At 44.1% G+C, this 14,030-nt stretch overlaps 1 protein-coding gene across 1 annotated transcript in view; it reads right to left on the bottom strand.

The window, feature by feature from the left end:
* Window positions 1-14,030, bottom strand: part of LAMC1 (laminin subunit gamma 1) — a 123,716-nt gene that overhangs the window by 34,540 nt on the left and 75,146 nt on the right. The window contains exons 2-4 of the mRNA XM_032393216.1: window positions 8,158-8,462; window positions 3,580-3,710; window positions 1,460-1,626 (exon numbers count right to left, since the gene is read on the bottom strand). Of these exons, the coding sequence (XP_032249107.1) occupies window positions 1,460-1,626; window positions 3,580-3,710; window positions 8,158-8,462 (603 nt within the window). The remainder of the gene's footprint in view (window positions 1-1,459; window positions 1,627-3,579; window positions 3,711-8,157; window positions 8,463-14,030) is intronic.

The following is a 14,030-nucleotide window of genomic DNA, read 5'->3' as shown; positions in this document are numbered from 1 at the left end:
GGCCAAACCCAGCCCACCCCCACCTAAATGGTTTGGTGCTCTGGGACTATGAAGCAGAACAGTCCTCTTGTCTACACTGTCCTAACACATGGGTAAAGCAGACGCTCTGTCTCCTCCACCATCAGCTGGTAAGAGAAAAGGCTGTAATTTTCTCTTCTCCAACCCCAGCATCCTGACAATATTGTAGTACTCTCTCAATCTCCAGAAACTTCACTCTTTGAAGTGCTGAAGAGTGGCAAGGCAAGGAGGAAGGCAAACTGATTTAGTTTCTCCTCAAAGTCCTTTAGAAACAGTATTCAGTTCATTTGCTGGCCCAGGAACATTTTCATGATGTTCCTGGAGACTCAAGATATGACCCCATCACTAAGCAAAATACTTTTCAAACACATGTGTACATTTATTGAAATGTCACATCTGAGGGGCATTTCACTGTTTCTGTTAAGATCTTTATCATGTGGCTTCTCATACTGGCTTTTACAGTTCCGTAAAAGAACTGAAGCTCAAGCAAGTGCCTAGGAATTCTAGAGGAGGCTGTACAATTTATCTTCAAATCTGGGATTTGCTGAGGAAAAGGAAAGATAAGAAAATCTGCTCTAGGCAACTAACAGAAATAGTCATGAGTCAAGATACTGGTCATTTCTCAAGGTTTCTGCCAATAACTCCAGTGAGTTCAGAGTGTCTTATTCCTTTATCAAGAGTATAGGATAAGAAATATTTATAAGGTCATAAAAATTATAGCTGCTTTAAAAGTTTCTTATTTTTAAGTCCTTGACACAGCATGATTACATAGTTTCATGGTTCCTTTCTCCTGAGGCTTCTTTCTCTATCTGTTCAGAATAAACCAAGCCATGATGAAGGGATAAAACAATGTGCAATCTTTCTTCTTTTACCCTTTTCTAGAAATACTAGGATCTACTTTCCTTCCCAAAGCCACCCACCTCTGCATGGGTGAAATAGGAAAATCCTCCCTGTTGTGCTCTTCAGTGAAATAAGGGAAGAATAATTTTGAGAAATGATCTTCTCAATGGCAGCCTTAGTCTAGAACTCAACACACCCAACACATGTTCATCAATGACCCTGACTGCTTGAGGAAATGACCGTTGGTAGGAAAATATTTTAATGTGCAGCAAAGACAAGACTAGAGAAACCATATTTTATAGTAGGCTACACTGGCCCAGCACTTGGATCTAAGCGAAGTTCCAAACCTTGGAGATGCTGCTCCTACTCTGGTACGTGTGTTCATGAAGGAAACTGAACAAAATGAACATACTTTTTTATTCATAGCCAACTGCCTTCATCTATGATTTTCCTCTGATGTGCATATAGTTTACCGTTCTATGCTCTCCAATTACAGAAGCAGCACTGCCTTTCAGAGTTCTCCTTTCAAGGAGGAACAGAAGGAAGCCAACCATTCCTTCTCCCCACTCTGGAAGTCCTCAAGATAATTCAACAGACTCACGCAGGCATTCACTGGCGCTCTCCGCAGTCGCTCTCCTCCACGGCCGGTCGTTGAAGAATGGCAGACACTTTTCACAGTCTACCCCATAAGTATTATGTTTGCAATTACACACCAGCTTGCCAAATTCATTCTTCACACACTCACTTGCATGTCCGTTGCATTTACACCTGGGAAGAGAAAAGACACCCAAAAATATGAAACAGCCACCAAGTCCCAGAAATGGATGCTGAAAAATGATGTACAAAAAGAACTAAACACAACCCCAGAATGTTTTTGGTTTGTTTGTTTTGTTTTTTGTTTTGTTTTTTTTTTAGTTTGACCATTCAAGACCGTAAACTGAAGAGCTAAGCAAAATTAAGTAATGGCAGTTTTGAGTTTTCAGGTAGGAAGGAAAATTAAACAAGCAAAAAAAAAAACAAAAAACAAAAAACAAAAACTCCCCCAAACATCTTTATTTAATAGGGGATGGGGCATTAACAAGACAGAAGAAAGTCTCTAGCAATTTCGGAGGCTTCTACAATTTCTGGGATCACTTCCGGAAGTCAACTGTGTGTATCAAGTAGCAATCAAGCGTGTAGGTTAAGCAGAGCGAGGACCCTGAAGTCCGGCTGCATGGGTTGGGACCTGCCCTGTGACTTACCAATGTCACTTAACCTCTGTGCCTTACCCGTAAGATAGGGATGATGACAGTGTGAATTTCACGGGGTTACTGGGAGGATCAAGAAGCTGCTTTATTCACGTGCCTAAGATTGTGCAGGCACACTACAAGTCAAAAATTAGGTCACAGCTGTTATCTGTCATAATGATTTTAAAGTATTCCAATGTGAAGGTAGTAAGAGACAGTCAACACCTCACCACCATACGTAACTCTGGTAGCCTCATACTCCCTCCAGCTTGTTTGGGGCAAGAATCCCCGAAGGATCCCTAGATGCAGGGATATGCAATCATAAACTAAGGACTCATGGAAATGCCCATGAATACTAAAACATGCTCTGGTGCCCTGATGTTTCCCTCATAACTTCCTTAAAGATAGAATCAGACGTATAGCTCCCACCGCTACTTGGTAATACATTTCAAACCTTTCCGAAACATCTACAGTATACCAGGATGAATCCCAAATTCATATCCCCGGCTCTTGTCTTTCTCCCAGGTCCTATCCTTGACTGGTACACAAGTTCAGATGTCCCCAATAACCTAAAATTTTACATATCTACAACTAAACTCATCATCTCCCTAAATTAGCTCATCTTCTTCATTTACTTCATTAATACTACCACCATTCTCCTGATCATTAAACTTTAAAATCATCTTTGACTAAAGTCCTGATAATTCTTGCTTCACAATAAAATCCATCTAAAATGTTCCTTTCTTTCCATTCTATTGTCACCACCCTAATGTCAGGTATTTGTCACCTAACACGCAGATCACAGCATCATAACAAGAATATAAATTCTCTCAATGGTACTCTACTTTCACCTTGTCTGCAATTAATCTTCCTAACCACTGTTTAGATATCATCGGCCTACTTCAAAAAGTACATGGTTTCTCATTGATTACAGTCTCTGTCAGCTTTCACTCTGTCAACTCTACAAATTCACAGAGGAGATGTTCCCTAAGCCAAGCAGGTCTTTAATCTCCCAACCCTTCACTTCTGCTCATGACATGCCTATCCTGCATCCCACTAACACATCCTCCTTCCTTATCCAGGCTTCAAGGCCCTGCTTAGTTTCCATCTGCTTCTCTAGCTTGACAGTTCTGTCTCATTCTGTGATATATGGCCTCTTTTTATCTAAGACATGTGTTTTAATTTTTCACATATTCATATATCGCCTGCTCCATTCATCTGTAGGATGCTAGAAGGTCAAGTCCTTCGCAGCAGGTGAATGTCTCATGCTACCTTGGTGGCTTCAGAGGGCCTGCCGCAGAGTTTTGCACTGAGGTGCTCAGTAAGAATTCACCAACTGTGCTGATCTGACAAGGTTTTAGAAAACCTAATTACTTTGTTTCCAGGATAATGAGAAGGTCTAACAACATTATTAATATGGTTGTAAGCAAGTTGTTACAATCACTTCTAAACCACAGCTCCAGTCACTTTCAAAGTTATTTAACGGTCTACTTACCTACCACCCACAGCAAAATCAGAGATTGCATAATAATAGGACTTGAGAACTTTGGGGTCGTTAAACACTTCATCTCCGAAAGTATTCAGGCGATTGAGAGTTACTCTGATGTCAGTGGCAGTTACCCATTCCTGTCAGGAGAATGAAGAGAAAAGAAAAGAAAAAAACAGGAAAAGGTAAAGGGGCTGAAGACGAGAGACATAAATGTGACAAAATTTTCTAAATTTTTCAAATAGTTAATATATCATGTGACTTATGTCCTCTTCTAGCATTAAATCTGTTATAATGCCCAATGACTCCCTTAATTTCCTAATATTTGACTCTTCCCTTCTTTGATCTAAGTTGTTGTGTCACCACTCAGAGTCCCAAAAAGCAGGAATACTACTCGTTTCTTCACAAGGTTGTTGAGAGGCTTACATGAAATATACTTTTAAATGCTTCACATTCGGGAGGTACTCAATACACATGTCCCTTCTCTCCAGCCTGTATCCGCACCCCAAATCCAGTCCGAGGAGCCAGCGCAGAGCTCATGGAGCACCATGGTGGCATGCGATATGCTGGTTATCGCCTCCGCCTGGCCATTTTGTACCATCTCTCTCTCCCTCCATCCCCAATCTGCTACGGACAGATCTGGGAGAGGCGTGCAAGTATAAAGTAATAAATCATGACACGGGCCGGAACCAATCAGATGCGGTTTTTGTCTTGACCTTTCCCATAATGTCACTTCTCTGGGAGGCCTTTCCTGGCCACCCAACCTAGAATTGCTGCCCAGCCCAACACCCTATTTCACTTGCCTATTTTATTTATATTGTCTGTTTCCACCACCACAACCCCACCCCCAGCCTGCCACCACCGCCACCACCAAGACTGTAAGCCCCACGAGGGCAGGACTTATTTTCTTTGTTGATTGCAGTTTCCCTGGTGCTTAGCCTACAGTAGGTGCTCAAGTAACATTTGCTGAGCAAATGAACAAATCTGAAGAAACCACAACTGATCAAATTGGTAGGTGTACCATAATGACAGAGGGTAAGAATGAAAGTTAACGTTTTCCCCTAGGTTTTATGAGATCTAAGCCCTTATAATAAATGCCCTTTCACTGAGCTAATTTTAGTCAGATGTTTACATCTGTGGTGGACTGTTAGAATAATGATTCCAGTGAATCATGTCTGCCAGTGTCCACACCCTGATTCTGGGCTGGGGCATGTGATTTGCTTTTTGCCCAGGGGACATGAGCGAATGTGACACAGGCAGAAGTCTGATAAGCACTTGTGCCCCGGGCTTACCCTCTTGGAATACTTCTGCCATCACACCAGGAAGCCTAGTCTAGCCTCCTTGAAGCACTAAGACCACAGAGGGAGAGAAACCGAGCTCCCAGCCGACCTGCCAGTGAGTGAGCCCACACCAACACAGAATCATGAGAAATAATAAATCGTGGTCATTTAAAATCACTAAATTTTGGAGTAGTGTATGACCCATGACCACCCAAAGACACCATGTAAAGTCCCCTCCTGGGACTGCCTGTCAGCATCACCCATGGAGACGCACCAAGCAAGTGTCTGCAGGCGTCTGTGTTTTCAGAAGGCTCCCCGTGAGACAGGGAGGCATGCCCCTGATCAAGCAGCACGGCCCGAACCATGCCAAACACCTGGCACAGAGAGCAACCTAGAGGGCTCATAAAAGCTAATCCCCGTGAAGCCTCCAAGTATAATTAGAAAGGAGAAGAGATGATGATTCCACTGCATCCAAACTTGGAACTCCAGTAACAGCTCCCACTCATGGCCACAATGCGAGGAATCTTTGAGTCGTCTGTAATGTAAATAGCTCAACATATCTCTGTGTTTAATGCTTATTATATCTCCTTTGAGCTTCATCTTTATCACAGCTCTCCTTGAATAAAAGCTTCTCAAGGGCTGAGTCCAAGTCATTTTTTCCCACAACAGGCATCTTAAAAAGAACAGGCTCTGGAGCCAGACTTTCTAGGTTTTGAATCCTAGTTCTGCTGCTTAAAACTGGTGATTTGGGGCAAGTTATTGGATCTCTTCTGAGAAATGATGTCGATGCCCCATTTGTAAAATGGGCTTAACAGAAGTATCCACCTGTAGAGTTACTGTGAGGGTTAAATACGTAAATAGTATAGAGAGTGTGTATATACATCTATAGTAAATATAGCTAATATATCTAAGGGACTCAGAACAGTGCTTGGCACATTATGGCACATTATAGTAAGTGCTATAATAAATGCTGATTATTATTATTGTAAATCAGCACATGCTTAGTAATATTCATATACAATGAAACCAGGAAGGGTCTCCTCTCCCATCTGGGAGATCACAACTTCTGGAGAGAGGCATAGGAGGCAATGAGGAGAGACGGTCGTATCAGCTAAGCTGTCAAATCAGTTAATCATTGTGAAATCAGCTGAAGTCCGATCAGCTAACCCTCCTTGGCAACTGGGTATGAAAACCAGAACTCTTACATCCAGAGACACATAATTAATGTCTTTGCATAATGACAGCAACTGACCAGATCTATTACAGATGCCCATAGCATTTCTACCACATTTAGTCTCATGAGTTCCTATGGAATAAGGAGTAGCAAACATCAGGGGTGCCTGGCTGGCTCAGCTGATAGAGCATGTGACTCCTGATCTCAGGGTTGTGAGTTCGAGCCCCATGTCAGGTGTAGAGTTTACTTGAGGGAAAAAAAAAAAAAAAAACCAATAGCAAACATCAGAATTCCTACAGCTGGGGGAATTGCTTCAAGACAAGCTGATAAAGGCACCCAGCTGGCGAGGTGCCAGAACACCACAGTCACATAGGTCACTGCTTTTTCCTGCTGCCTCGGCAGGATCGTCAAATACAATCATCAGTATAGGAAGAAACTAAGCTAGCAAATGTCTGCTAGTTGATCAACTTAAAAAAATTGTAGATCACATCTCCCCTATACATTCCATCTTCTGTTTTTTCATCTATCAAAATCAGTTATTCTTTCAACTCATTATTCTGAACACATCTTATTACCATTGCAAGAAACACTTTACTGAAAGGCCTTTGCAAACATACTCATTGCTCACCAGAACCTCAGAGGTTAGCAAGATCAAGATTCACGATCTCCCAGCAAACTGCAGAAATACAATAGAAGGGAAGAACTAGACCCACAGAGAAACATATTCTCATCTTTTGCCACCATCCAAAACCACATGGCCAAATCAGAAAGAGTCCTCGAATATAATAAACTTTAAGAGAAAGACTGGAAGCCACAAAAGCATAAAGGGGCGCCTGGGTGGCTCAGTTGGTTAAGCATCTGCCTTTGGCTCAGGTCATGATCTCAGGGTCCTGGGATCGAGTGCTGCATCAGGCTCCTTGCTCAGTGGGGAGCCTGGTTCTCCCTCTCCCCACTGCTCGTGCATACTCTCTTTCCCTCTAATAAATAAATAAATCTTAAAAAAAAAGCATAAAGCCCAGAATAAAGGGACTCCCTATTTCTCCCTACTTAGAAATGACAACAGCATTTCATAAAACGTACATAGAGTTTGCAAACCCACATCCAGTCTTTCCTGTCTCAGTGAGTTCATACGGGCAGGCTGCCCCCACTTAGATGTCAACTTCAGCCCAAAGACAGAAGCATCTCCAATTCTGTGTTAGAGAAAGATTCCAAATTATGGTGTATGAAGAATATTACATAGAATTCATGAGAAAAAAGAAAGCTTTAATTCTTTCTATGCTTAAATGGGGAAAGGTTTCTGTCGTGATGCTCAAGCACTGTACCACGGGTACCTACACTTACATCCTGTCACAAACACCAGTACTGCCAGGTGATGAGAAGGTTTTATGAGTGACAATAGTGCCAGACAAGCCCAGTCCACATTTCCTTGCACAATAATGAAGGAAGACGGCATTCCTAAATATCTTGCTTCAATTGGTCCCCCTCTCAAATACTAAAAAACACTTTTCCTTTGGTCAAATGAAGGAAGAGATAAGGAAGGTTGTGGAAATAATGGATAAATTCATGGGGCACCTGGGTGGCTCAGTCAGTTAAGTGTCTGCCTTTGGCTCAGGTCATGTTCCCAGGGTCCTGGGATCGAGCCCCGCATCAGGCTCCCTGCTCGGCAGAGAGTCTGCTCCTCCCTCTCCCCCCGCCCCCCCCCCCCCCCACGCATGTGTGCCATGCGCACACATGCGCTCTCCCTCTCTCTCTCAAATAAAATCTTACAAAAAAAGAAAAGAATGGGTAGATTCAAATACTCTCTTCGAAAGGTCAGAAGCAAAACGTTTCCACTGCAAGTAAAGACCCAAGTTAAAACTGTTCAGTTTTTTAAAAAATTTCTAAAATTTATATCCCAGAATACATTGACAGGTACATGAGAACACAAGAACATCACCTGGGTGGCAGGAACAAAGCTACTTTCCTTCACATACTGAGAATATACAGGAGAGCAGAATGAAATCCACCTGGAATCTCCTAGCCCTACCCTTACCTCTGAAGTGGGACCACAGGCCCCCATACAACAATCTTCCTGCATCCTGTATGCACGTGGGGGAACTAAGGGACTACAAAGCCAGCTTCTGGATGCATTACCTGCAGCACAGGGCTGTTGTCAAAGTTGTAGGCACTGGGCCTTCCTTCTAGAGTTGAGAAGGCCACGTTGCCCCCGGTGAGAGGGGAAATGTCACTGAATTCATCTGTGCACAAGGCCTGCTGCTCGTCCCCTCCTGTCCTGATGAAGCCGCGGTTTGCCTTCGAGTAGGTATTCTCACATGAGCCACTGTAGTATTGGTAAGGAACCCAGGGCCCATCTTCCCGCGTGCGCTTGTAAATGGCGAAGCTCTCTGGGCGGCTGGTGTGGAACTTGAGCCGCACGTATGTGATGTCAAAAGCTTTTCCTGTGGGACAAACATGAAGTTCGTAAGTCATACGTATGAAGCAAAGAAATTTCCTCTGTTTCCAGGTTGCTTTGGAACTTGACAAAGGAAGGATACACCCTAGGCGAAGATGGTTCCAGAACCCACAACACACTGGTTGTGTCCAACAGGCGATTCTAAACCTGGAAATAGTGTGTGTTTTCCCACAGAAATGACAAGTTATAGCTGGGTTCTAAGTTGGCTCATAAAAGCTTGTTTAAGATATGCATTGTTGAAATCCCGTTTGCCATGAGAAATGGTAGCACTGTACTTACACTATTAAACAAAACCAAAATTGCATAAAAAGGTGCATTTATTCTTAGTGCAGGTACTTCAGCAAAAGCAATTTAATTAAAAAACAGAAAAGAAAATATTTGCTGGCTTTCTAGGTGGGTATTCTGGAAACTTTCAAGGTACTTAAAAACTCACTCTATTAATGTTACTTCTTGACGAAGGAAGACTATCATGAGCACTCTTCTTTTTTTTTAATTTTATTTTATTATGTTATGTTAATCACCATACATTACATCATTAGTTTTTGATGTAGTGTTCCATGATTCATTGTTTGCGTATAACACCCAGTGCTCCATTCAATACGTGCCCTCCTTAATACCCATCACCGGGCTAACCCATCCCCCCACCCCCATCCTCTCTAAAACCCTCAGTTTGTTTCTCAGAGTCCATAGTCTCTCATGGTTCGTCTCCCCCTCCGATTTCCCTCCATGAGCACTATTCTTCTACTTATCTACCAAGTTAAGAGAGGAATTTGAGAAGGAGAGAAAGAGAAAAGGACAGTGATTAAGAGATGGGGCAGGGAGTAGAGCAGGAATGAAGAAAAAATTCTTCCAGCAGCTGAACAAAGAAAAAAAAAGAGAGAGAGAGAGAGAGAGAGAAAAGGGGGGGGGGGGTTTAAAGTTGTTTGCATATGTTCAAAGAAGAATATGCAAGATCCAAGCACTGAGCAGGGAAGGACAGCAAAAGGGAGGAGTACTCGGGTGCTGTCTCTGGAGGAAGAGCCACTGGCCAGACAGCTTGCTGGGGCAGCCAGGGCATGGTCTGATGGCTGGGACAGCGTGGCTGCCAGCCAGCATGCCTTCAGGTGGGTCAAAAAGACAAAGTGCAACTGTTTTTAAATCACCTTTCATTCACCAATTGGGTCTTTCCATCTCTGACAATATTTATTCTCTGCAACTTCTATGCTATAGTGAAGATCACAGACTGGTCAACAAGGATTTGTTGGGCACAACTACATGTTCAGTCCTATGCTATATACTTTGGGGGACAGGATGTGTTAGACATAAAAGGTCCTTGCCCTCAAGGAGCTTGCAGTCTTTCCTCCCCAAGCGAATTAATTCTGCAGGAAGCACCATACTCGTCCTCTCCTACGAAGTCCACAGAAGAGGAACTCCTGCACACTCTCAGAAGTGTTGCGGAGAGACTTCTGCCATCCTCTTACTTCCTCGTGCCCACCCATCCCTAGGGGAGAAGGAGGGATGGTTATGTGTGGCCTGGAATATCCTCAGCTCACTCTCCAGCCTCCTGAGGGCCCCTCTCCTCTCCTGCATACCTCAATGCAAGACCGTGCGTCTGCCTCTGTGCCAAGAGGCCTGCGGCTGTCCTGCTACTAGATGTGGGACCACGTGGATGAGTCCAGCTGAGCTGGAGAGGTGGGGGAAGGGGAAGAGCAGAAAGCCCATGTAAGTCATGTGTCCAGGCTCTATTTTTAATCCAGTATTATCCACATTAAAACTAATACGATGAGCCATACCTATTTCTTAGGTGGTCCAGATCTTAAAAAAGAGAAGTCTGATTAACTGTCCCCCATATACATGAAACACACTCACACACATACAATTTTGAATGCAAACGTGTGTCACATGATGGAAAGAACACAGGACTGGGCACTATGAGACCTGAGCTCAGGTCCTGGCTCCTTCAGTTACTAGCTGTGTGATTTCTGCTCTGCCATTTTCTCCTCTGCAAAAATGAGGGTGATGACCCCTGAGCCACCTACCTCAAAGAGTTGTTGGAAGGTCAAACTAAGATCTCACATGTACTTAGTTAATTGTAAAACTCTATACAAATATAAGGCATTATTATAATAGAGTTTAGAAGAAAATTCCTGAATTAGGATCCTGGATATGTCCACATAGAAGGGTCTGATTGTACCAGGGACTATGTACAGTTGCCAAAGAATATTATACAAATCTGGATCTTCTACCTAAGATGCAGTAAAACATTTTGCCTAGACACAGGTTTCGCAAATCCAGTTTACACCCCACCTGTTAAAAGAATGAAAATGTAACCTCTCTCTCTTTACTGTATCAAAAATGTTAAAATGTTACCCTTAAATGAGGGTATGGACTTATAGTAACTGTGGCATTCCAGAGACTAAGACATTCTGGAATGGTAAAACAATTGGGTTTTATTCAGGAACAGGTGGTTTGGGATGTTCAAAGGCTTACTCACTAATCTGTGGATTACAGATTACCCCTGCTTTTCTAGTCTGTCTCCATTTCTGACATCTCATTGTTCTTTAACAACTCAACCTGCAGGAGACTGGATCAAAGGAGAGAAGATAAAATGGAGCAGGGTGTGTTGTGTTCCAGACTAAAATCTGCACCACAGAGCCACACTCTGAAAGAAACCCGCTCAGGTGGCCACTCTCACTGCTGCCACAGACCCAGAGCAATGGGCGGCAGAACATGAGTAAGCAACTTGGCTAGCATTAAACTTTGAAGCAAACTAGTTTGCTGGTGCCGGTCCTACCTCACTAAGCCTTGTTTTCAGAGCTGCCTTATTCATTTCAACCCACAGCCACAGCTGGAACAGAAAAAGGGCTCTGTGGCCATCCGCAAAGGAGGCTCACACATTCCACATAACAAGACGGCCACAGGCACTGCCTTCAGAGATCAAGTCAATCCAGTAGTGGATACAGATGACTACAATTCCATGTGATGAGTGCTTTGACAGGGGAAATGCACAAAGTTTGGGGGGCATGGAGGAAAGTCACCAAAGCTGGATTTGCGGGGTCAAAAAACATTTTCTAGAAGAAGAGACATCTGTGTCCAGGACCCGAGGAATGCAGAGGAATGACGTCAGCAAACAGGGATCAGTTGTCTAGGCAAATGAAACAGCATGTATGAAAAGCCCAGAGAACACAGAGGAATGATCACTGAGGAGTTAGAGTTGCATAGTATAGCAAGAACTGGAGCTATAGGTTGGAGATGGGCTCACCGGTGAGAACAGGCCAGGTCTGAGGCCACGTTCAAGAGCAACTTCAGCCATCGGCTTACTATTAAGATTTTATTTGAGAGAGAGAGAGAAAGAGACAGAGAGTGTGAGCCAAGGGAGGGGCAGAGGAGGAGAGAGAGGGAAAGAGAGAGAACCCCAAGTAGACTCCACACTGAGTGCAAAGCCTGATGACCCTGAGATCATGACCTGGGCCAAAATCAAGAGTTGGACACTTAACCAACTAAGGCACCCAGGCGCCCCCAGATTTGACTTTTAAAAGGATCGCTCTGGCCACTGCCACTGGGTAGAGATGAGGCTGGAAGGGACGGGACTAGAAGTGGAGAGAACAGTTAAGAAGATGCGGCAGGAGTCCTGGAGATGACAGTGGCTGACAGCTGGAATGGGGAGAAATGAGTGGATTTGGGTGAGGTGTAGGAAGTCGACCTCAGCAGTGACTTGGTGACCAATGGAAAGTACGGGGGAGAGGGGCCACTGCTGAAGCCTCCTGTACTTTTAGTCTGTGGACATGCTGTTTCACTGTCAAACTTTCTTGTCTGGAAGTAAGATGGAAGGATTAAAAATAACTTTCAGTTTCCTAACTTAAAAAAAAGTAGATGGAGAGTAGAACCGTCCACTGAAATGGAGGACAGAGAAGGTTAAGCAGGATTGGAGGCAGGGCTGGAGGGCAGGATGGGGAGAGGAGTTCAATTTTGGATATCCTAGTTTTGAGGTATCTGTGGATCAATGAAACAAGAGGAAACGTCTGGTAGGGAGTTGGAAGTAAGTGGTCTGAAAGCCCAAGGACGATGTCTGAGTTAGATATACAGATTGGCTGGTAGATGGATAATGAAGGTTGGGTATGGGTGAGACTAACGAGGCAGGGGTGCTGAGTAAGAAGGCGGACTTGTGAGATCACTCTGAGGGGCGTCAGCATTTAAAGCACACACAGCAGGTGGTGGGACTGTAGGGGAGGCTGTGAGGCCAGAGAGGGGACAGCAAGTAAAAGATCAGTATCACAGATACCAAGAGAGCTTGAGGAGGAAGTAATCAGTGGTGTTAAAATATGCTAAGAGAGTCATGTAAGGCAATGACTGCGATGTCCACTGGCTTCAAGCCACAAACAGGTCGCTGCTATACTCAGGGAGAGTGGCCCCGCGGGCAGGGTTGGTGGGATGGAAGATGAATGGCAGATACGAGGCAGGGAAGCAGACACAGCAAGTGTAGTCAACGACATCGGGCTGAAGGGGAGGAGGAAGACAATAGTGGGATGGGACACTGGGTCCAGGAATATTTTTCTTTTTTGTTTTTTGAGATAGGAGAGAGGAGGTTGTATTACATGTTGTTGTGCTCGAGTCAGCCGAAAGGGGGAAGGCTGGATGTGGAAATAAGCTGGGCAATAAGAACGGGATTCTGCGCTGGTGAAAGGACTGGCTCCATACAGGAGAAACCCTGCACCCTTGCTTTCCAGCCGGGGGCAAATGCAAGTGACTGAGTAGGTTTTAAGGGACGGGAGCTGGGAGAGTTCTAATGACTTTATCTTTTTTTGTGCAGTGAAAATCAAAGGTACCTGCTAAGGGGGAGAGGGTGAGAGCAAAGCCAGTGGGGAATATCTGCAGAGAGGGGAGAGACTTCATAAGAGCCCCTGCAGAGGCCAGCAGAGGAAGCGGACCAGAGGAAAAGGGGGTTTGCTGGGCAGAGACAGGGCTGCCGAGACGAGGGTAGGAGGTCATGACTTTGTGCGGGTGTAGTTTTCTATAGCCCACTTTGCACCCCCTTTAAAATTAAGAGACAAGGGGACTGAAATTACTTCAAGGAACTTAGAATGTAATCTGAATAAATCGGGAAGCCAATACAGAAAATGGAGAAGGGTTAAGTCTTGAATGATCTATCCACCATCACCTGTAGTCATGGATAATCAAGAACTGGGAAACTAAGGAGCTGGGTTTTATTCCATTGAACAGCTACCAGTTGAGACCCGTCAAGTATGCTCGCTCTCATTCTCTCTCTCCCTCTCCATACCTCCCTACTCTTTATCCATCCTACTTGATTCACAGTGGACAAAGTAAAAAGATCTAAATGGTAGACCAATAGAAGACAAGACCAGGTCTTCTGATTTCCAGTCCAATGAGAGCCACTCTACTATTTTTACACTGTGGGAGCATGCGAACATAGACAGTATGACTTTAAGGTAAAGAGGCCAAGCTAAACAATGAAGAAAATCAGCAAGTAGAAGTCTAGAAAGTATTCAGCAACTATACAAATAGAACATCTCCCCCCCGCCCCCCCTCCCCGCCTTGCATTCATGAGCATGAAGAC

The sequence above is a fragment of the Phoca vitulina genome, unplaced genomic scaffold, assembly GCF_004348235.1.
Source record: "Phoca vitulina isolate PV1807 unplaced genomic scaffold, GSC_HSeal_1.0 scaffold71, whole genome shotgun sequence".
NCBI classification, from domain to species: Eukaryota; Metazoa; Chordata; class Mammalia; order Carnivora; family Phocidae; genus Phoca; species Phoca vitulina.
Note: the sequence above shows the minus strand (reverse complement) of the source record. Positions and strands in the feature narration are given on the sequence as shown.